We start from the raw sequence: 22,826 nt of genomic DNA, 5'->3' as shown, positions 1-22,826 counted from the left end.
AAGCAACAAAAACGGATCTACTTCAATCATGAAAGATAAACATGTAACCATGAATTACTAGAATCAAAGAATAGAAAGCGTACCTTGGTGCAGTGAATTTCAAAACTAAACTTGAGAATACCTTCAATCTTCATCTCAATTCCACATGGTGCCCAAGATGTGTGGTCTCTCAATCAGTCTTTTGTACATAGATTCCCAAAGAAAAATCCTTCTCCTTTCCCTTGTGGAGAAAAACTGATTTCTTTTTCTTTTCATCTTACGTACGTTAAAACCATTCACATAGTTTCTTTATTTAATAACACTTATTAAATAATGACTGATTTCTAATTGGGTTAGCCTTTTGGGCCTACCCAATTGGGCTTTAGTTTGTGGCTTGAGATGGGACCAAAGGGACCAATAAGACACTAGCTCCAATGGGCCTTGGGCTTTTCCGTCAACTCTTGACAAGTCCAAAGTTACCATTAATTATATTCAATACCACTATAAGAATATAATTGCACTCTAGGCCTTATAGCAGATTGGGATGGAACAATACTAGAGTGGAGTTGATGAATGTGAATAAGGCTTGTTCTCGATTCTTCCAACTGAGATACTCAGGGTTTGGCTCATTGGTAAAGCTTCCAGAACTGTCCTTCAAGAAAGGATCAGGTGCTACATTCGAGCCATCAACGAAGCCTATCATAGCATAAGCTTCAAGAATCACAACGATTTGATGTTTCCAGACCATATAATTTGTGAAATCCAGCTTCATCGTCATCATACTCGCCATACTAGATAAGAGTAGCAACGATGGATTCACGAAGGAATTTGTAGGAGTAGTTGTTGTGGAATTGGAGCTCGGAGCAGAAGCCATTAATGGTGGCTCTGATACCATGAAAAGCAATATGAAGAAAACAGAGTAGAGAGCAAAGGAAGCAAAGAAGAGATAGGAAATTTATGAGCTAAAAAATCTAAGTTTCTTGATTTCATTTCTTCACTGAATCCAGTACATATACCCAACTTATTCCGTAAAGATTGGGATCACTGTAACTAACTGTAGCTTGACTCATCAGGTGCTTACACGTGGACTTACACCATAACTGACTTCAACATTACATTTAAGCATAAGCTACATACAGTTTTAGACTTTAAACCTACTCTACTGCAGGTCATTTTCCTTCTGCCTTGTCATATGCCTCAGTTATATCACCTGCCTTTACAAGTATGACTTACGTTAAATCTATAAGCTAAAACTGAGAAACTACAATGTTCAAACTACAAGTTGCCACTTAATCAGAATCGTGTGCATGGGTGCAAATAATGTGTTCGAACTATAAGATAAAACTAAGAAACTATGAAGAGTGAAGACTACTGGGAATTATTTTTTACGTTAAATCTCAAGAAACAGACAATTCTTGACACATTATTTTCCAAAAACATTTTTTCTTAAAAAAAAAAAAGGTAATAATTGTGTTTTTTAATGCTAATGGACAATGCACAAAACTGACATAAGGCACAATATTTCTCTCCGATTATCTTCTCAATTCTCAAATGGACATCGTATTCATTTGATGTAGAGATCAATACATGATCATACAACACACATTGGTTTAATCTAATTCAATATCAGATCCATTTGAGGTATCCTGGGTGGGTACTGGGTAGTGATGGCTTGTTAGGGACTGTTGCAAGATGCAAGGGTATACTGTGTAGTGGTCAGGTGCGTGGTAGGTGATGGGTGAGGTTAGTACATCGAAGCATTTCTTTTTCTTTTTCTTTTTCTTTTTCGTTTTTTCTTTAGAAAGAATTGGGTTTTCAATTATCACATTGCAAACATATTTTATGTTTAAAAGCCTACTTTAATCAGTAATATATTACTCAGTATTTTCTTTTTTTTAATTTTATGTGAATTTTGACAAAACCATAATGAAATTACTAATTTTTTTTTTCTTCTTCTTATGTTCTTCATATTCACAAAATTTTCAAAAATATCTTATATCAATAACTATTTCTAAAGAGTATGAAGGGTAAATAAGGCAAACGGGTTGGGTCAGGTTAACTCTTTTTTTTTTTTTTTTGGAAAATATATTTTTTTATGATTTTTTTTTTTTTTGAAATCATATAAGTGTGAAGTGTATTATACTCTTTTTTTTTTTTTTGGAAAATATATTTTTTTATGATTTTTTTTTTTTTGAAATCATATAAGTGTGAAGTGTATTAATTTGGATTCTCTCATGACAAGAAATAGTTTATATAAATAAATTTATATTTGTTCATTAATAATAAAATTATACATATCCTAGCCTTTCTAACCAAAAATTATACTTGTTCCAATTGATTCGAGTTGGACAATTTTGTTTGTCCGTGTGTGGTTACAACTTATAATAATAATGCATGCGCACTTTTCTGTTAGAATTTATGAAATCTCACTCTTGAATTTTATGTTGCTACTGAATTCTATGAAAGTTAAAAATGAATTCTATGTTGACATTGATTTATTGATATTCTTTATCTAGATGAGTATAAGGCCCTGATAAAATATTAGTTTGATATTAATTTTCAAAGCATTTCATCATTACGGTACAAATGCGATTTAATCGTATCTAAAAAAAAATAACATATATTTAGAAATTTGAGAAGAAAAGTATATCTAGAAATCTAGATATACTAACATCGTAGCTTCTTCTCTAACAAAAAAAAAAAAAAAAAAACAGTTTAGCTTAATTATAAATTTATAATGAAATGATCAATTCTTCGAAATAAAATAAAGGGTATATTTTGTAAAAGGAGAAGAAAGAAAACCCAAATCAGTAAAATGACATACATCGGCACCATCTAGAGATTCACAGACAGAACCATCACTAACCTCCAAACTTTCTCATTTTCTCAGCAAACTTTAAATACAAAACCAAATCTCCGCCCCCGGAGACGCCGTCGTTTTGACGCCGGTGGGCTCCGACACTTGAATCTCTCTCCACCAAAAACAATGAAGGATCGCTCCAGCTTCTCTGTACCGGTAACCGTCGTCGTTTTGGCCATCTTGTACGTATACTTGTCCACAGTCTTCATCTTCATAGAACGCTGGTTCGGCCTCATGTCCTCTCCTGGCGTCTTCAACGCCGTCGTTTTCACCTTCATCGCCCTCATGTGCGTTTTCACCTACTCCGTCTCTGTCTTCACGGATCCGGTCGGGTCCCCGCCGCCTACGCACCCGATATCGAAGACTCCGAAAACCCAATTCACGAAATCAAGCGCAAGGTTCTCTCTTTTTCTTTCGCACTAACTTTCCTTTTGTTTTTCGTCGTCTGAGCTCAATTGGAATTTGATTTGTTAGTTACAGATTGATTTATTGCTATGACAATGAGTTTCTCGAAATGCTATTGTTGGGGCAGGAATTCGTTTTCTGTTATTTGCAAGGATTTTTTTTTTTTTTTTGGTTACTGTTACTGACTTATAATTAGGAAGAGAAAAAAAAACTTTAAGGATTGATAAGCATTGAAATTTATACGATTATGTTGGAGGAACAGCCTTGATGAATGAATTTGTTTCTTCTTTGTATCAAAAGATCTCAAATTCTCGAACAGCTTGTAGCTCACTTGGTATTTTCTGGTGGTTCCAACGGAGATGTTCAGGGTTCAAATCCACCCTTCCTCAACTATCGAATTATTTGAATTTTTAGTAATCCAAATATCCCATAATAGATAGTGTTCTTAAATGCAAGCATTCAATTCTATGACTAGATGAAATGGTTTATAATAATTTGTTAATATTTGAAACCATTGAAATGATGCCAGAATTCAATTATACTTGCGTAAAGAGGAAGACAATTTTATTGCATTTCCATGATCTGGGTCAAGGTGATGCTTAGAGTTGCTGTTAGGGTTTGAAGGAAAGGTGTTTCTTACATTTAGTAGTTTTATTGTCATTTTCAGCTGTTGTCATACACCACCATTTTCATTTCCTTTCCCAAACGGATTGCTGAAAAGCATGGATTAATTTCATTGGCCATTATGTTACTTTTTTCGCATGGATCTCAACTACTGAAGTTGGTTAACCTGGCTCCCAACAACTTCCATTAAGATTAAGCGAATCTGAGTGTAAGACTTGCATCACATTACCTCCTGTGCAAAAAAAAAGCAGCTAACTGAGAATGCCAGCTGATATAGGACTACCCTTGCTTGTTTGGCGTAATCCCTTAATCGATTTTTTTTGTAAAAGAGATCCCCCTTCCCCTTCCAGTTTCACTAAACCGGTCTGGTATTCCTAGATGCATTCCTTCTTTTAGTAATTGTTTATTTTTAAAAGGTTATCTTTCAATAGGTAGCATATTCGGATGTTGCATCCTCAGTTTAGGAAACATACGCCCTTTTCCTAAATCGATCTCTTAAATTTGATGTGCCTACGGAAACCCTTGCAGCTGAATATACATTTCATAAGTCTGATAGATTCATATTCAGCCCAGCTAAGATGTTATGCTGCAGTCTATTCCTTTTATATATTTAGATGCTTTTCAGTTGTATGAAGAGAATCCAGCTTCTGTGGAATTTCTATTTTTTAGAGTTCCTTTATTAAATTTATATGTTTCCAGCAATTATCTATATATTGAGGGATACTACAGTAGTACAGTGTGGTTTGTTGTGGAATGTTTTTGCATGGTGTGTATGTGTGTGTTGTGTTGNGAAATCATATAAGTGTGAAGTGTATTAATTTGGATTCTCTCATGACAAGAAATAGTTTATATAAATAAATTTATATTTGTTCATTAATAATAAAATTATACATATCCTAGCCTTTCTAACCAAAAATTATACTTGTTCCAATTGATTCGAGTTGGACAATTTTGTTTGTCCGTGTGTGGTTACAACTTATAATAATAATGCATGCGCACTTTTCTGTTAGAATTTATGAAATCTCACTCTTGAATTTTATGTTGCTACTGAATTCTATGAAAGTTAAAAATGAATTCTATGTTGACATTGATTTATTGATATTCTTTATCTAGATGAGTATAAGGCCCTGATAAAATATTAGTTTGATATTAATTTTCAAAGCATTTCATCATTACGGTACAAATGCGATTTAATCGTATCTAAAAAAAAATAACATATATTTAGAAATTTGAGAAGAAAAGTATATCTAGAAATCTAGATATACTAACATCGTAGCTTCTTCTCTAACAAAAAAAAAAAAAAAAAAACAGTTTAGCTTAATTATAAATTTATAATGAAATGATCAATTCTTCGAAATAAAATAAAGGGTATATTTTGTAAAAGGAGAAGAAAGAAAAGCCCAAATCAGTAAAATGACATACATCGGCACCATCTAGAGATTCACAGACAGAACCATCACTAACCTCCAAACTTTCTCATTTTCTCAGCAAACTTTAAATACAAAACCAAATCTCCGCCCCCGGAGACGCCGTCGTTTTGACGCCGGTGGGCTCCGACACTTGAATCTCTCTCCACCAAAAACAATGAAGGATCGCTCCAGCTTCTCTGTACCGGTAACCGTCGTCGTTTTGGCCATCTTGTACGTATACTTGTCCACAGTCTTCATCTTCATAGAACGCTGGTTCGGCCTCATGTCCTCTCCTGGCGTCTTCAACGCCGTCGTTTTCACCTTCATCGCCCTCATGTGCGTTTTCACCTACTCCGTCTCTGTCTTCACGGATCCGGGTCGGGTCCCCGCCGCCTACGCACCCGATATCGAAGACTCCGAAAACCCAATTCACGAAATCAAGCGCAAGGTTCTCTCTTTTTCTTTCGCACTAACTTTCCTTTTGTTTTTCGTCGTCTGAGCTCAATTGGAATTTGATTTGTTAGTTACAGATTGATTTATTGCTATGACAATGAGTTTCTCGAAATGCTATTGTTGGGGCAGGAATTCGTTTTCTGTTATTTGCAAGGATTTTTTTTTTTTTTTTGGTTACTGTTACTGACTTATAATTAGGAAGAGAAAAAAAAACTTTAAGGATTGATAAGCATTGAAATTTATACGATTATGTTGGAGGAACAGCCTTGATGAATGAATTTGTTTCTTCTTTGTATCAAAAGATCTCAAATTCTCGAACAGCTTGTAGCTCACTTGGTATTTTCTGGTGGTTCCAACGGAGATGTTCAGGGTTCAAATCCACCCTTCCTCAACTATCGAATTATTTGAATTTTTAGTAATCCAAATATCCCATAATAGATAGTGTTCTTAAATGCAAGCATTCAATTCTATGACTAGATGAAATGGTTTATAATAATTTGTTAATATTTGAAACCATTGAAATGATGCCAGAATTCAATTATACTTGCGTAAAGAGGAAGACAATTTTATTGCATTTCCATGATCTGGGTCAAGGTGATGCTTAGAGTTGCTGTTAGGGGGGGGGTTGTTAGAGGAAGACCAAAAATAACATTAGCAGTAGACATGTCATTTAAGGAAGTAATAGAGAATATGACTTTGGATAGAACAGAATGGTGGAAAAAATTACATGTGGCCAATCTTGACTATTTGTTGAGGATTCATAGCCGACCCAAAAATTTAAGACTAAGGCTTTGTTGTTGTTGTTGTTGTTGTTGTTGTTGCAGGGTGGAGATTTGAGATATTGTCAAAAGTGTTCTCACTATAAGCCTCCCCGTGCACATCATTGCCGTGTTTGCAAAAGATGTGTTTTGCGAATGGTATGCATGATCTATGTTTTTATTCCTGCGTTATCTCAAATGTCCTGTTTAATGCGTGAAAGTACTGACTCTTGATTGTAAAGGATCACCATTGCATTTGGATCAATAATTGTGTTGGGCATGCAAACTATAAGGTGTTCTTCATCTTCATCGTGTATGCTGTTATTGCATGCATCTATTCCCTGGTATGTTTAATTTATTTATGTCCAAGATTTTAACAGTTTCTGTTCTGCTTCAAAACTTCTTTTCTGTATGTTGTTAACTTGTTATGGTATGCATTTACCTGCTTGTATTTTACTCTTTTGTTTCCTGCTGACACTGAACCTTTATTATTGTCACTTTTCATTATTTGGACTTGGTTGATCCTTTTGTAATCGCCAGATGGAGAAGGTTCCAAGACCATAACTTTCTTTTTTTTTTTTCTTTTTTTTTTTCCTTCTTAAATTTTCAGGTCTTGCTTGTGGGTAGTCTAACAATTGATCCCCCAAAGGATGAGCTGCAAAGTGGAGACTCTTTCAGAACTGCATATGTAATATACTGTTTTTTTATTTTTTGACAAGTGATATACTATTATTTATAAAATCTGTTTGGTTTAAGTACAACTCAGCATGTAAATCATTTTGCTTATTGATCCCATTTTACAGATCATTTCGGGGCTGTTACTAGTCCCCTTATGTGTGGCACTGGGCGTTCTTTTAGGTTGGCATATCTACCTCATTTTGCATAACAAGACCACAATTGAGGTTATAAAAAGTCAACAAATTAGTTTGTTTCACAACTGCTATGTTTGATGGATAATTGATGAGCGCTGTTTATTTGGCATTTCCTGCAGTACCATGAAGGAGTTCGAGCAATGTGGCTTGCAGAGAAAGGAGGGAATGTCTATACCCATCCATATGATCTTGGTGCCTATGAAAACCTTACAACAGTAAGAACCATCTCCCTCCTCTTTTTCTTCCCTTTTCTTTGATTGGTAAGTTTTGCATCTGGTGGGTCTTGAAACCGGAATCACAATCACACTTTCCATGCTGTGCTTAGGGTATGAGAGGTACCATTTTGAGCTAGAGCTCATTGGCATGCCCCTTCCCCTTTTTTGCAGGAAAAATCTAAAATATACCCTTGAATCTTCTTGAAAATTGGAAAGCTTCGACATTGCTGTGTAGGACAAATTGAGGAATTTTTCCCTGAATAGTACTAAAGTATGAACAATACTGCAATAAAGAAAAGACAAAGAACACTAAGGCCAACATGCCTCAATATTCAATATTCAAAATATTTAATATTTATTTATCAACTTCTTTTGTTTTGGGTATGATAAGACTTAACTTCTTGCAGTAGAACTAGGATTTAGACTAGTAATCCAAACCCTAATTGAATTGACCCAAAGGCCCATAAAAGACTCATTAATAAAAGAAAACCCATGGCCCATAACCAACAATAGTAGAATTACTAAAATACCCTTGGCTTTAGAATGACCAAATAAAACATAACATAAAATATAAAACTTAATTAACTACCAATCTACAACTACAAAGGTTAGGTCCTTTTGTAATTATACTCTGATTATGTAATGTATTATAAACCTAGTTTAAAACACTAATATTACTATTTTTGTGTATGTTCCAATAAGTATTATTGTTTACTCAAAAAAAAAAAAAAAAAAACCTACCATGACTGTAGACTTTTAAAGAGGATATTGTTTCTAAACTTATTATGGTTATGCCATCATCAACCCTAAGTTTTTACGACTACTTAAGTTCTCAGCCACACAGACCCTCAACGCAGTTATGTTCCTTCTAATCTGTAGAAATAAAACAATGCAATGGTGGGGGAAGAATTGTGTCACAAAGGGCCGGAGATTCTCTGTGCCCTATTTTCTTTGTCTTCAATGTCCAAACTGGGATGCAAGATACTGCTACGGATCTGTAGAAAAAGTTTCTAATGTTTCGGATGTATCCAGCATCACACTTAATACTGCCTCCTGTCTGTATGCATGTATTTATGCATTCTGTTCTCATTCACACCCATCTTATTAACTATTTGTTTTACTGCTTCAGGTTTTGGGTCCAAATATCCTCAGCTGGGTATGCCCCACTTCAAAGCATATTGATTCTGGCCTTCGCTTCCAGACTGCCTATGATAATCTTATTGGTGCATCAACATCTAAAGGAAGTTGATTGGTTACTGATTTGTTGACATTGCACTGGTAATATCAGAAATATTTTTAACAGTTAAACTGTGAAGGGGTGGGTGAGTGCTGATCTTGAGATGATGAGTTGACAACTTGGGTGGTCTGCTTCTAAGTGTCCTGGCATGTAGAATACCTGCTTGGATAGTTCAGGAAGGAGAAAAAAAAAACCTTGATCTATGTCTCACCCATCATAACCACACTCTAGGAGATGTAAAAGCTGTTTGCTTGGTGATTTTCAGGAATGATTTGAGTATGAGGACTGCTGTTAATAACTGAAGCCAAACTGGTCTTTGCATCATTGAACGTACAGGTTCTTTTTTTCAAATTTTTTCCTCCTCTTTCCTTGTTGACCTTAGGATAATGCAGAGTTTAAGAGGCACTTAGCTGATAAAAGTTCATATAAAGTGGGAACCAGAATCCCAGTTTGCCAAGCAAAGTCTCATGTAGAGATGTTTTATGTCTGTGAAATGATTGTAGTAGTATCAATGTAACCTAGATTTGTAATTGAATTTAATTTTTATTTTTTAGGTTAGTAGAGTTGCAATTCTTGTAACTTGAAAAAATAAACAAATTTGTGGTGTACTATATCTCAATGCATTCATTTTTCCCAATACATAATTCTTATTTGAGGTTATTTATTCAGCTGGTTTGTTACCAAACGGCAAACAAATTTGTGGTGTACTACAGTTCAATGCGTTCATTTTTCTCAAACATAATTATTATTTGAGTTTGTTTATTCATAAGTTAAAATTTTATCATATTTATTTTTGAAAAAAAAAAATCTGCAAAAAAAGTTCAGCTAGATTGTTACCTAATAAAAAACTGAACAAGTGGCAGTCTAAATTTTAGAACTGGTAATAGCACCTGTATTCCCATCTCTAGACCACGATTCTCTTTGCTAGGGTCAGTTAATGGCATTTGATGATTTGAAGGAAACATGTGATGCACGGAATGATTATGGTTAGTTCGTCTATTCTAGAATAGCATGTTCTTGCCAAACTCAAGAGGTCACTTGAGGGATTTTATGGTAAGACATCTCTCTCACATGTGTTGTGAGAGAGATGTCTTATAAGGCTATCTCAACGGATAATATTTCCTTATGATTGTTCCTATACCAAAAATGTAATTGCAACTATAGTGGATTAAATTTTTATACTCAATGTTTGAGATGATTTTTATTTTGGTCCTTTAGTACACTTCTTATCCTTAATGATTGGTGTGGTGGGCCTTTTATGTTGTTGGGCTTGGGTCTCTCTTACTGCACTACGGCCCGTAGATCTAAAATAAAAGAGTTGGGGCTGCCTTAAATGAAACTCACTTTAAGCCTGTTTGTGCACAAGTTGGGCCATCTCAATATGGACGCGTCCTAGTAGAGGTATTGAGTGTACAGTGTGCCCATAGGAAAAACAGCTATTACAAATGTTATAGCAAGAATACAAATACTAAAATAACATTAAGACTTAAATAAGAAAAGAAAGCTCGATAAAGTTATGGTGGGATAATACAACAATAAAATAACACTAAAGCAAGCAATTTATTCACAGTAAACTATTCACCTTGCAAGCACAAAAGAACAGCTTGTCTGCCATAGAAAATAAGCTTAACTTCTCAGCAGATAGAAATCCAAGAAAGGAACCGATCCCCAACGTGAGTAACCTCAGAGAAAGCTTCTACCATAGAAGTTACACACTTTGAGAAAATGACCTATAAATGGTTTTAAGTTTCAATCTTTAATCTCCCAAAGAGTGGGTATGCTGAGAAAGAGAAAGGGGTAGTCTATTAATTCATGTCTCTATTCCTACCACTCATGTTTCTTTGATTTTTTATATTTTACTTTTTTTTCTTTTCTTTTTTTCTTGTTGTTCTACCTCTTCCTCCTTTTTGAGTTCCTCTTTATTCGTCCATTTTACTATTCATAACCATCGCTCTTTATACTATCTATCATGGTAGGATTTACCATTTTTTCCCTTGACTGCTTTTGGCTCCTTATGGGCATCCTTCCAAGACTACCCACTAGCCTGCCGACTGTTCAGCCACTACCATTGTTTTGAGCATGTTGGTTGCACTACTCCCCATTCCCAAACAAAATTGTTTATCTTGTTTCTTACTTCTCTTTATTTTTCACTACACTTATTTGGATAAGGATTATTTATTTTGATGCTTCTGCCATGCCAGCCCACTCTTTTATCAATATTTTGCTCAGGGCTTCCTTGGCCCATTTTTCACATCTTTACCTCTTTTGGGCTCTATTGGCCAGCAATCCTACTGTGCCAGCCCATTTCATTCCTTGGATTTTCTCGGTCCATTTACTTCTTCTTTACCTCTTTTACTCTCATAGGCTTTTTGCTAAATCATTTGGGCTTCCTCGATCCAATACCACATCCTTACCTTTTACTTACTTTTTGGCCTTACTGGCCTTTAAGCCAACCTAATGAATTTACTAATTCATTTCTTAGGCTTTCCCAGCCCATTTACTTCCTCTTTACCTCTTATTACTCCCATGAGCTTACTTCATATCTTGGGCTTTCTCGGCCCATTTATTCCCTCTTTACCTCTTTTGATTCTTGTGGGCCTACTGGCCATCAATCCTATCATTTCAGCCTACCGGGCTTGCTTCCTGATTCCCTTACTATTTTCCCTTTCTCACCCTTTCTATATTGTTAGGCTTCTTCTGCTGTTGGGCCATTTGTCAAAAATGAGCTTCAACAATTGGGTTGTTTTTATTTTGGTCATTTACATTGCAAATTTTTCATTTAGGCTATTTATGTTTGATTTCGTTTTTACATTCTTTTTTTTTCTAATCATTTTTGTTAGTATTTTAACTATTTAGTGCCAATAAGAGCATCTCCAATAGACTCTCTAAAGCCAATTTTGGAGAGTAAACACACAAAAAAAAGCCTCCAACGGCCTCTCTAACTCTAATTTTTTTTTTAGAATTGCTATAGTAGCTCTCTTAAAGAAGAGAGCACTTCAGCAATTCAAGAGAGCTACTGTAGCAACTCTAAACATTATTATCCCTTAAAATAATCACCCGATTGAATAATTATTTTTTTCCTTTTTCCTCCATTTCTCTTTCTTCCTCACTCTCTTCCTCTCTTCTTTATCTCAATGGCTACAAAACGCAGAACACAATCCAAACACAAAAACAATTTTTCTCATAAACCAAATGAAATAAAAAAAAAAAAAAAAAGATGGAGACCCATCTAGTTTTTGTTCTCCACCAGCTCTCTCTCTCTCTCTCTCTCTCTCTCTCTCTCTCTCTCTCTCAAATGAGATTTTTCATATTATGAACTTTGGTATGTGATGGTTCGTGGAATTGTAAAATTATGGAAGAGGTATGCGGTGAGAAATTAACTATGTGTTGTTAGGAGTGTTAGGACATATGTGAATCATGTTAGGAATATATGTCATCTAGAATTGTTTAATCTTTTGACAAAACGCACTTTACTTGTAATTGGGTAGATCTAGGATGTGTTTTATATTTCAAGGAATAAGAGTTCAAGTCCAAGTGTTAAAGCCATACAAATCTGTCCAAGAAACAAGTGAAGAAATGCTGCATTTTAAAGCTCGACAGCTAACTCGACAGATAGCATCTATCGAGGTTTAAAAGGGATTTTCAACCTGATGCTCGACAACTACTCGATAGATAACCTATCTATCGAGATTTACGAAAATCATTTTTTCATATTTGATTTCACACTAATCCGTATATATTTGTTTAGGTTTTCTTTTCTCACAACGCTAAACATATATAAGGATTATTTTAAAGGCCATCACAGCTAAAGCAAGTGAGTGCAACTTGATGCAAAGGTTTTTCACAAGCATATTGTGACCGAAAACATTTTATGCCCTAGTTCATCTTTCTCTTGAAGAAGCTGCTGCATTTGTACGTCATAGGGTTTTTATGGTGTTAATAAACTAAAAACTTTGTAGCCAACATCCTTCTCAAGTTGGTGGTTAGTCACGTACTTGGATCTGTCATCAATTGGTTAGTCACGTACTGTGAGACGTGCATTGAAAGGAGAAATTGTCACTACAGAATAAGTCCAATTAGGTATTGGGGTAAGAGTTCAACTTTAGGTTGATATAAGGTACTGAAATTCATTTACTTGTAATCACTTATTGTGATAATAGTAGATTCTCAGGAGTGGTGACCTTAAAATCACCCGATAGGGTTTTCGCCTTGGAGGTTTTCCCCATTCTTAAACAAATCATCGTGTCAACTTTATTTTCCGCTGCATATTAACTTAGTTGGTGATTTGTTTGTGCTATGACATGTATTGCATGTTAATCGGATTAATTAATTAACTTGGCTAATAAATTGGTTAATTCATCACAAGGGGTCAATACATTCTTGGCCTGTCAAGGAGTACAAGAAGTAGAAAAACAAGAACAAAAGTGAAGATTGAGAGAGGAGAAAGAGAAAGAGAGCGAGAGAGCTGGGTGTTTTAGAGTGAAGTAGAAAAGCAAAAATAAAAGTGAAAAAGTTGAAGATAAAGAAGAGAATGGGTACACGTGTGAAGAAGAAGAAGAAGAAGAAGAAACGTATGGATGAAAAAAATAAATAAAAGAGAAAAAGGAAAATAAAACAAAGAAAAAGAAATCAAAATTGAGAAATGTTACTACAATATTTTCGTAATAAATCTTAAGTGACGAATTGTTTTTAGCTAATATTGGTGAGTAAAAAAAAAAAAAAAAATCAGTAGTGGGTTCAAATTAAAACTAGTAACAACTTACCACATATGATTTTTTTGTAAAATTATTGCAAAAATATTGTAAACGTAACGCTTCTTATTAAAATTAGATGATCTTACAACTCATATTGTTGTAACAAGTGTTCAACGATATTTGTTAAAAAAACATTATTGGAAAATTTAAAAATATTACTGTTGGAAGATTAAAAAATATAGATATTGAGCATTTGAAAAATATAATCATTATGAATGGATTAAGGAAGATTAAAAAAAGAATAAAGAAATAATAAAAAAAATACTTTAATGGGATAAAAAAAAAGATAGAAAGCATGTTAAAAAATGTATTTGAAAAAGTAAATAGATAAAAGATAAAAATTACTATTCATATTCCAAACAGTACAAAAATTTGGAGAGATGGTTGAAGATACTCTAAGCGATGTCTTTTTAAGCCACACCACCTATATAACACTAAATGTCACTAGATTACTAATGGAAATGAACAACATGACTAAGAAGATAACAAAATTAAACATGATGGGTCAAAAATGATAATTTTGCAATGTAAATTGTCAAAACAAAAATTATTTTAAGATGAGTTGGATAAGAACTTTACTGTAAACTTAGCTCTAATCATTCTAGGAGATCTTAAAGTAGAGGATGCAATAGCCAATGAAAAGATAGAGGATGATCTTAATTTGAGTAGAGAATGCAATGGGCAATGAAAAGATAGAGGATGTTGATAAAAAAAAAAAAAAAAGATAAAGGATGAGAATCTAAATTTGATAAGTTAACGACAAAATTGATAATCTAAATTTGCCCAGTTTGAAAAAGCTTTTCTGTAAAAAAATATCCAAATAAAATCATCACATTCCTTTTGGCTCATCTAATATGCTCTGCTTTTCTTTCCACCTCCGCCTTCACCTCCCCCCTGTCTAAACACAGTACTCAAAAAAAAAAAAAAAAAAAAAAAAAAGAAAAAAGGAAAGGATAACGTGGGGCCGACAAAACAACGAGCCTCGCGCCAAAGTCACGTGGACGAGACGTGGTGCTATCCAAGTCAGCAACAACTTATCACGCGCCCCCCGCAAACATGTACTACAAACAATGTTTCTCAGTTCCACGAGCGAACCAAGTAAAAATTTGACTTCATTATTCATAACGAACCCATAAAGAAACATAATACATAAATAGCCTTTATGCATTATGCTACGATGCTGGTGATCACACGCGCTCTGTAGCAGCTCATAGTTTCACATGCCAAAGATAAGAAGAAAAAGAATAAGAAAGAAACAAAGAGTGAGGGAGAGAAAGATGACACTCACACACTGAAAGAAAGTTACTTTATTCTGGGATATCCTGGAAGAGAAAACTGTTCCGACAGTTCTGGGTTTCAGAGACTAGCTCCTATAGTTCTGGGTCGAGATGAATGAATATAACGAGAACCCATCTGAGATTAACAGGTTTTTTTTTTTTTGTTAATATTTGTTGAAGGTAGTGCATATTTTTGAGTTAATGAACCTATACGATTCGATTCCAGCTTGTTTATATGTATACTTATTGTTGAAAATCAGCTGAAAGTAAGTAAATTAGGAATGTATTCTTGTCTTGGGTTGTGTTTAATGCAGAATCTTTGTGTGCAATTATGAGTAATTTTAGTAGGGATTAATGGATCTCTTTGTTGGATCCACTACTTGCTATGCCATTACTCCTTGCACTTAGTTCAGAAAAAGAATTTATATGGTTGATTCTATGCCATGTGCTTAGGCCGTTTCACATTTTCTATAAGTAAAACCTATTTTGATCAATAAACTATGATACTTATCAATTGATACCTTGTTAAAAGGACTACATATGTGGGATTAATTTTTAACTTAACAACAAAGGACTATCAGAATAGGTATGTATGAGTTTTGAGTCTACACATAAAGGGAAGTGTTAGAATAACGATTAAGCGACTCAATTAACCCTTTCCTAATGACTTTAAGCTTTTGGGACAAATGATAGTTTATCAGGGTTCTTCCGCACGTACTGAAGATAATTTTTCTGATTCTGTATTTGGTTCAAATTAATACTCTTAAAATTATGTATTAGGGTCCTGCATTTATTTACCAATGAGTTTACTGGTGCTTATAACTAAAGGCCTCACGTTATTTATATACCTTGTGTGTGTGTGTTTTTTTGTTGTTGACAATTTTGCCTCTTTTTGCAACAAAGAGCATCACTCATTCTAGGCCAGTGTGATTGGGTTCACGTATAGTGATTGTTTCCTAAATGTTATCTAGCATGGGTTTTTGGTCTAGATTCCAAACCTAAGATTGGGATAAGCATGTCAATGAAGAACAAACCAAGTGTCAATTTCTCTCTTCTATTTTGAGCTTGTGAAGACTAAAGTGAGTTATATTATGTGCATTGCCAATTTTTTCTTTACTAAATTATTGCTACATATAGCTTTCAGCACAGGCCTTTTGTTATCCTTTTTAATTCTTGCTTATCAATCTTCAGCTTCCAAGTCAATAAAGCTTTCAAGAATAATATTATTAGCTTCAACAAGAAAAGAAAATTACATGCGGAGCAATTGGGATTACCCATACCAAAGCATGGGTGCTGGGATCACAGCTTTGCTTCTGAAGATGTCACTGTGTTTGAAAAAATTCCTAAAGCGGAGAGCTTTTGTACAAACATAATCAACGGGAAAACAGGGGGAGCAACCATGGTCAACAATGAGTTGGAACCTGAATCAGGGGAAGGTAGCAATAGCTTTGCTGAAGATTCGGATTCTGCCATGTCTATATATGATGAAGCTAGACTTCAACCAGAGTATGCAAACACACATCTGTCCGATGGGCCATCCACTTCATCTGTTAATTGTCCAAGTAATTGTGGTAAGTACTACTCTTTGGGTTCCAGAAAAGACAAAGTAGCATTTCTGAGTGGAGGGAATCCTCCTTCCCATTGTGATGGATTACAAGCATTTCAGAATGCCGAGGATGACCTCCTAGAATTTGGTAACTATGATGCAGATTACAATTTCTTGGAATATGGAGAAAGTATTGAAGATACTCTCTACTCCAATGGGTCTAACCCAAATACGTATGTTCTTTCATCTAGAAGATGGAACGTAAACCAAGGTAATTTAGGATTCAACAGGAAGTGTATTTGTGTGGCTTGGAGCTCAATATATGTGATCATGCCTGTGATGTGCATTTGTATGGGGGTTCATACCATCCCATCTTCTTCCTGCCAGTCATGTCTGCTAGTATTTATATGTAATTTGTTGCATAAAGGATCTATATTATACCTTTTAGGGTGTGGAGAAATAATTTCGTTTTTTGAATGCAGATGCTCAATCAGGCACTAGGAAACCAACCATTGATCAAGAATTCGAGCAGTATTTTTCCATGCTTATGCTGTAGCAGCAATTATGTTGAAATAATTATATACATCTGCTGTATATAAATTTTGTGACTGACATAAATATGTAAACAGCTTGTTATTTTTGGTCATTCCAAATGATCAATGTTAGACTACTCTTACATTTTCCCCTCCCCCTGCCTTACTCATCCTAGATCTTGCTTGCATGTGTTACAGTATAGGAAACTTTTTTTTTTTTTTTTTTTGGGTCCCAGTACTTGCGTAATTTCTTTATGTAGGTATCTTTCCCAAGAATCCCTTTCTCCTTAAGATTAGAGGTTGATCAAAGAAAACACCTACAAACTCAAAGCCCTGGGCTAGTCCACTTATTTCCTCCAATGAGGAATGTCTTCTCACTGAAGCTGTAAAAGTGAACATCAACAATGCTGGTCCCTTGGGGTGCACTTCAAGGAGGTAAAAATCATCTAAATAATTTTTTTTGTTTCTTGCTCAGTCATTTTTTTGCCAATGTAAATATCTCTATTTGGAGATTCATGAATCATGATGAGTGATAAATAAAGATCCATGATTCATCCTATTAGGAACAATTGTGTGGTGAAAAATTATTTGTGAAAAGTCACATTAAATAAGTGTCAATAACTAATCCCTTGATGGAAGAAGCTTATAAAGGACTAACATTAAAATAGAGATAAGAAGAATCCTCTCTAAATTTGGGTTTGTTCTTCAAGCACTTGAACAATTATGGCTGAACAAATGTTCCACTATCCCGCTATGTTTATTCTGTATGAATTTTTCTTACGTTGTGATATTAGAGCTTCCTTCAAACTTTATTGTTCTCTAATTTTAGTTTGAGAGAGAAATTCTTATCAGAATTTGTATTGTTAGATTAGTTTTTGTATTTTGTAGATTGTAATTTTCTCTACACATTTTCCATATGTTTTTATATTTTCCACATGTGATTTATAATTGGTTAGAATTAGTTAGTTTGTTAGTGATATTTTCTTGATTGTTAATCATATTTTCTTAGGCTGCCTTTTGTATATATAAGAAAGCTTTTTCTTTTTCTTTTTCTTTTTTGAGAAATATATATATAAAAATTGATGTAATTAATACACATCAATAATACTAAGAAGTTTATTTATCACTCTCTATTTTTTGACATGTTATCAGAGCAGACTAAAAAGATTTTAAGGCAGTTATTGCTTGAGGATTGTTATTAGCAATGAAGGTCCCTACAATCTTAGTGAACCTCAAAATAGTGGATGAGAATTTGGAGAACCATTGTCGAGATTCTTGCTTCGACCCATACAATGACTTATTGCTACTAACAAACCTCAAGCAATAAATATATTATATGCTCTAATACTATATATCACCTTAAGGTTAGTGGGAGTAATTATATTTTCCTAGTCTTATATGTAGATGATATTGCTACAAGTGATTTGAGTTGTTACGTAAGGCATCCTATATACTATGAAGTTATAAAAGAAGCATTATGGGTATGTTTTAAGGGGGTAGATTATGTACTGAAGCCTTTACAAGATTTTCTATGATAATTGAGTGTATAACTATTGAGTTAGTTATTGTTGATTCCATGATTAAAAATTTTGCTGGCAAAGCAATATGGAAGTCATTTGGACATGTGACTTATTAGTGTCTAATTTCTTTCTAGTGGTTCTATGTTTTGGACATAAATTTGGTTGTTCTTCTTTAAGGTTGTTCTTAAAGAAGAAAAATACACGATTTTTTATTTATTTAATTTTTGTACCTATATGCATACATTTTTATCTAGAGGGTCCAAATAGCTAAGTGGAAGTTCATTTACATTGAAATTATGACTTATAAGGGGCTATTTGGATTTGTAAGTTTTCATCACCTATAACTCAAAACTAGTGGGTCTCACAGAGAGAAAGTCAGTTTGGCTATGTTTTCAAGTTTTGTTTCCATCACTCAATTCTCTTATTTTTTAGTGATGAGTTAGCAAAACTGAAAACAACTTCGTGGTGTTTTTGAGTTATAAAAACAGAGTGATGGTGGCATTTTTGTAAATACATTCATACGGTGAGCCCATTTTTTGTGTCCGGTCTTTTCCAAGGAAGTGAAATTTGTACCGTACCGGCCGATACAGTCGAAAAAATTCGTACCAGTCACTAAACCAATACCGAAAACGTCTTAAAATGTACCGGTTTAAATACCGAATGTTTCGGTTGATACCAGATGTTTCCGTCTGTACTGGCCATTTTGGATGGTTTTCATGCTTCTGGCCAGTATAAGAAATGCTCTTCAAACCCAGTCGCAAGCGCCTTCAACTTCTTCTTCGTTGCTGCATTGTTTTTCTCCTCTCCTTTTTGTCGATGTCAACAACTTTTTGTAACTCTATCTTCATCGTTTCTTTCTTTTAGCTTCCCTTTCTATCTTTTGCTTTCTCTTTTTTACCCCTACTCTTTTTGATGATGCCGAAAAACCTCACCAGTGAGTTGCACGACGCTTGTACGCTCAAAACAACACCTGCACAACAAAAAGGAAAAAACCTCACAGGGAGCACCGGTGTGGTGCCGGCCAAATACCCTCCGAAGGTCAAGTTAGAACTTCTTTCAACTCTAGAGTGCTAGAGAGGGATTAAGTATGCGTACCTCGGCCTATGAGGGTGTTGGGGTTTTTATAGTAGTAAAGGGTGGACCTTTCTTCCTTGGAGTAGAAGTCTTTTCCTTATAGGAATCCTTATGCGCGTAGATTGCGGAATCCTTTCCTTATAGGACTCTGATACTGGGCGTGGAATACAAGCAATTTCCCTAAAATCCATGCGTGATGACCAAGTTATGGTCTTCATAGAACCGTCAGCCTTTAAACCGTCAGCCTGCACTTCTCTTCAGCTAAGCTAGTGTCAGCTTCACGCTTCGTTCAGTTGCCTAGAGGCTTCAAATTGCCGTCAGTTGGACTTGGGGACTTCAGCCCGTCGGTTTTGTCTTGATCTAGTCAGCATGCATTTCACTATGTTTAGCTTACGTCACAACTTGACCCGTCAGCCAGAACAGAAGCTGACGGGTTAAGCTAATGGTACCTGCCATAATTCTTCCATATCAGTTACCCCCTACTCCATATCTCCGTCGGCTGTACCTGACGGGTTATGGAGTTTGTATTCGTCACTACCTGCCACTTTGATTCAAGACAAGAATTATTACTGCTGACACTTTTAGCATTAAATGCTAGGACAGGTGGCGTGCTTGGATTGGCTCCGTGTCTGAACGCGGGCGTCGCTTCGTCTTCCGTGCGTTTAGCTTATATATATGTGGTCCCCTCTCCTCATTTTTACTATTTCATTCACTTGATTCCTGGAGAGCACATCCGTCGCCCACATTCCGTCAGCTCTACCAACGTTTCTACCGTCGCTTTTTCAACCGTCACTCCAGAACTTGTAAGTTTCCCTTCCTTTCTCGCATGCTTTCAATTTCTTCTTCTCTTTTTTAAAGTGAGGTCGTCATCCTAGGTGCTTAGTTTACACCCGTCACTTGTAGGTAGATGTCGAGTGATCAGTCGTCGGTTCGCGAAGGAGCGGGCTACGACGAGGTGTTTGGTTCAGGCTCAAGTAGTGAGTCTGAGAGTTCCTCCTGGTCGTCAGAGAGGGAGACGTCAGCACATGTTGCCGTCGAAGAAATAGAAGGTCAAGGAAACAGCAGCCAGGAGGAGGAAGTAGGCGAGGGGAGTGAAGTTGAATTAGGGGGAACAGTGACGGGGATGAAGGCGTCGAGGAGTCTAGTGAAGGGGATTCTGTAGGTCCTGAAGGTAGTCGTCCCTTCATCCTTCCCAAGGACTGGGCTGTGAATAAATTTTCTCCAAAGATGACGCTTAAAATTTTTAATGAACTACGTACCCGTTTTCAAATCCCTAACCATATTCCCATCCGTCTGCCTATGGAGGGTGAAAAGTGTTATACGGGAAGAACTGCAGACGTTGGCATGTATGACGCAATGTTTGCTGCCGGGTTGAGATTGCCCCTGACGGCTTTACACCGTCAGCTAGCTGATTATCTTGGCATCTCAATCAGTCAGATTGCCCCAAACTCCTGGAGAATTTTTATAAGTGCCGAGGTGTTGTGGGGTCGTTTGAGCGGAGGTCACCGTCAGCTTACCTTGGATGAATTTTTCTATTGCTATAGACCTCGGCACCTTTCTTCATCAAGAGGGATGTATCACTTTGCCGTCAGGGAGAAGGAATTAAGGCTGGTGTCTGAAATGCCAGATTCCAATAGAGCCTGGAAGAGTAGGTTCTTTTTCGTAGAGGGGACGGACTGGGTGTGCCGTCAGGATGAATGGGAAACAATTCCTCATGGTTGTTTTGACAACACTTGGGGTTTGTTAAGGAGTCAGGTCTTAGTCGTCACCTTTTATCCTCGTCAGTTTGCCATATTTCATTTTTCCTTTGAAAAGATACTAACGCAGCCAAGTTTTTTTTTTTTTTTTTTTTTTTTTTTTTTCAGCTTTCGCTCGTCCATCAATAACTGACGAGCAAGAGGACTTCATCCGTCGGGTTCTGGGGATATCCATAGGGGAGCGATCGTGCCGGGACTTAATTACCCTCGATACTCTTTACACATACTGTGGGGGTCCCGAACCAACGTCCGAAGCTCGTAGGTTGGAAGAGTTTGCTCGTCACCGTGAGTCTTTACCTATCCGTCAGCTTTTAAACTTCTAGTCGTCGGCTTTCCCTTAGGTTTGTTTTTTGTTTCTGTTGCAGAAATGGATGTTGCTAAGGAGCGGATTAAGGCCGCCGCTGCCCGTCAGCGGGAGGAGAAGAAGGCGAAGGGTGAGGCGACGTCTACGTCTGCCCCCAGGACCGTCGCCAAGGGCTCCCAGAAGAGGAAAACTGACGGAGTGGTCATTCGTCCGCCGAAGAGACCAGCCGTCACTCTTGTGAAGTCGCCTCCCACGTCGGGCCATGGAGCTGGGAAAGGCGTCATGACCTCTTCTGGTCCCGTCCTGCAGGGACCTCAGAGCCTGCTGATGCACAAGGACTTTGCCGTCGAGGCCATCCAAGCACTCATAAAGCCGACGGACATGGATCCTTGCGATCAGCTAGGGACGGAAGATCTGGGGTCGTCGGCCTTGTTCGACCTTTCCCGGGTAAGCCGTCAGTTTTACTTCTTTCTCTTTGACTGTCGTGCCCAACTTTTTCTTTTACTAGCTGACGGTTATATCATTTTTTAGGCTTTGGTTCGTGTGAAGGCGCTGCAGGAACGGTGCGTGGCCAAGGAGGGGGTCGTCACTCGCGTTAATAAGCACAACGCCAATATGCGAAACCAACAGGCTCAGTATAAAGAGGCGGTGCGCACACTTAACGTCGAACTGAAAGACGTGAAGGCGGAGTTGGAAATTTTTTTGTGGGAAAACAAAAAACTATGCATAGAATGAGAGAAAGAATGACAAATTTATAGTAAGATTATGAAAATAAGAAGAGTCAAAGTAAAGGAAAATTGTTATTAAGGTAGAGAGTAATGGAAATATGAAAAGGCAAAAGTGAGTGAGAAATGTTGGAGAAAGTTTAATAATTAATAAGCTAAGAAATTAATAAGATATGGGCATAAGATATTGATGTGTATTAACTAGTATTTACTACATACCTGTAAAGTACCCATCTGTCTATGGTTTTGGCTTCTCTTATTTAGCTTGACATGAGATAGATTTGTTTTTTACTTCTAGAAAAAAAAAAAAGGGAAAAAAAACCTTTTCTGACATCAAGCTAAAAAAAGGTAATTCAAATATAGATAGAGTTGTTTTCTTTTGAAAAACAATTCTATTTTTGCCAAGCAAAATAAAGAAAATTAAATGATAATTTTCCAACTCATTTTAAGGTTGTTACTAAATATTGAAAAATGAGATAATTTACTATATATAAAAAAAAAAAAAAAAAAAAGCTTTTTGGGAA

General features: G+C 36.0%; 3 protein-coding genes across 5 annotated transcripts; all 3 read left to right on the top strand.

Annotated features, from left to right (window-relative positions):
• The first annotated feature begins 5,233 nt into the window (after positions 1-5,233).
• LOC112025443 (probable protein S-acyltransferase 16) lies at positions 5,234-9,456 on the top strand. Of its 2 annotated transcripts, XM_024058111.2 has the most exons (7): positions 5,235-5,725; positions 6,555-6,647; positions 6,731-6,832; positions 7,099-7,176; positions 7,292-7,390; positions 7,480-7,575; positions 8,705-9,456. In XM_024058111.2, exons 1-7 carry the CDS (start codon positions 5,453-5,455, stop codon positions 8,822-8,824), a joined length of 861 nt encoding a protein of 286 aa, XP_023913879.1. In that variant the 5' UTR covers positions 5,235-5,452; the 3' UTR covers positions 8,825-9,456. The 2 variants fall into 2 exon arrangements, with proteins under 2 accessions (XP_065617212.1, XP_023913879.1); XM_065761140.1 differs by lacking the exon at positions 6,731-6,832 and having other exon boundaries at positions 5,234-5,725.
• A 5,275-nt stretch (positions 9,457-14,731) lies between these two features.
• On the top strand, positions 14,732-17,076 carry LOC112025446 (protein FAR-RED ELONGATED HYPOCOTYL 1). Of its 2 annotated transcripts, XM_024058117.2 has the most exons (4): positions 14,738-14,992; positions 16,035-16,414; positions 16,553-16,660; positions 16,872-17,076. In XM_024058117.2, the coding sequence occupies exons 1-4, from the start codon at positions 14,955-14,957 to the stop codon at positions 16,943-16,945; spliced, it is 600 nt and encodes a 199-aa protein (XP_023913885.2). In that variant the 5' UTR covers positions 14,738-14,954; the 3' UTR covers positions 16,946-17,076. The 2 variants fall into 2 exon arrangements, with proteins under 2 accessions (XP_023913884.2, XP_023913885.2); XM_024058116.2 differs by having other exon boundaries at positions 14,732-14,992; positions 16,035-16,660.
• A 78-nt stretch (positions 17,077-17,154) lies between these two features.
• On the top strand, positions 17,155-22,312 carry LOC136062274 (uncharacterized). The gene is made up of 4 exons (XM_065761134.1): positions 17,155-17,357; positions 21,382-21,558; positions 21,639-22,024; positions 22,109-22,312. The coding sequence occupies exons 1-4, from the start codon at positions 17,327-17,329 to the stop codon at positions 22,310-22,312; spliced, it is 798 nt and encodes a 265-aa protein (XP_065617206.1). The 5' UTR covers positions 17,155-17,326.
• Positions 22,313-22,826: the final 514 nt, after the last annotated feature.

This window comes from Quercus suber, unplaced genomic scaffold, assembly GCF_002906115.3.
Source record: "Quercus suber isolate HL8 unplaced genomic scaffold, Cork oak 2.0 scaffold_398, whole genome shotgun sequence".
Classification (NCBI taxonomy): Eukaryota; Viridiplantae; Streptophyta; class Magnoliopsida; order Fagales; family Fagaceae; genus Quercus; species Quercus suber.
Note: the sequence above shows the minus strand (reverse complement) of the source record. Positions and strands in the feature narration are given on the sequence as shown.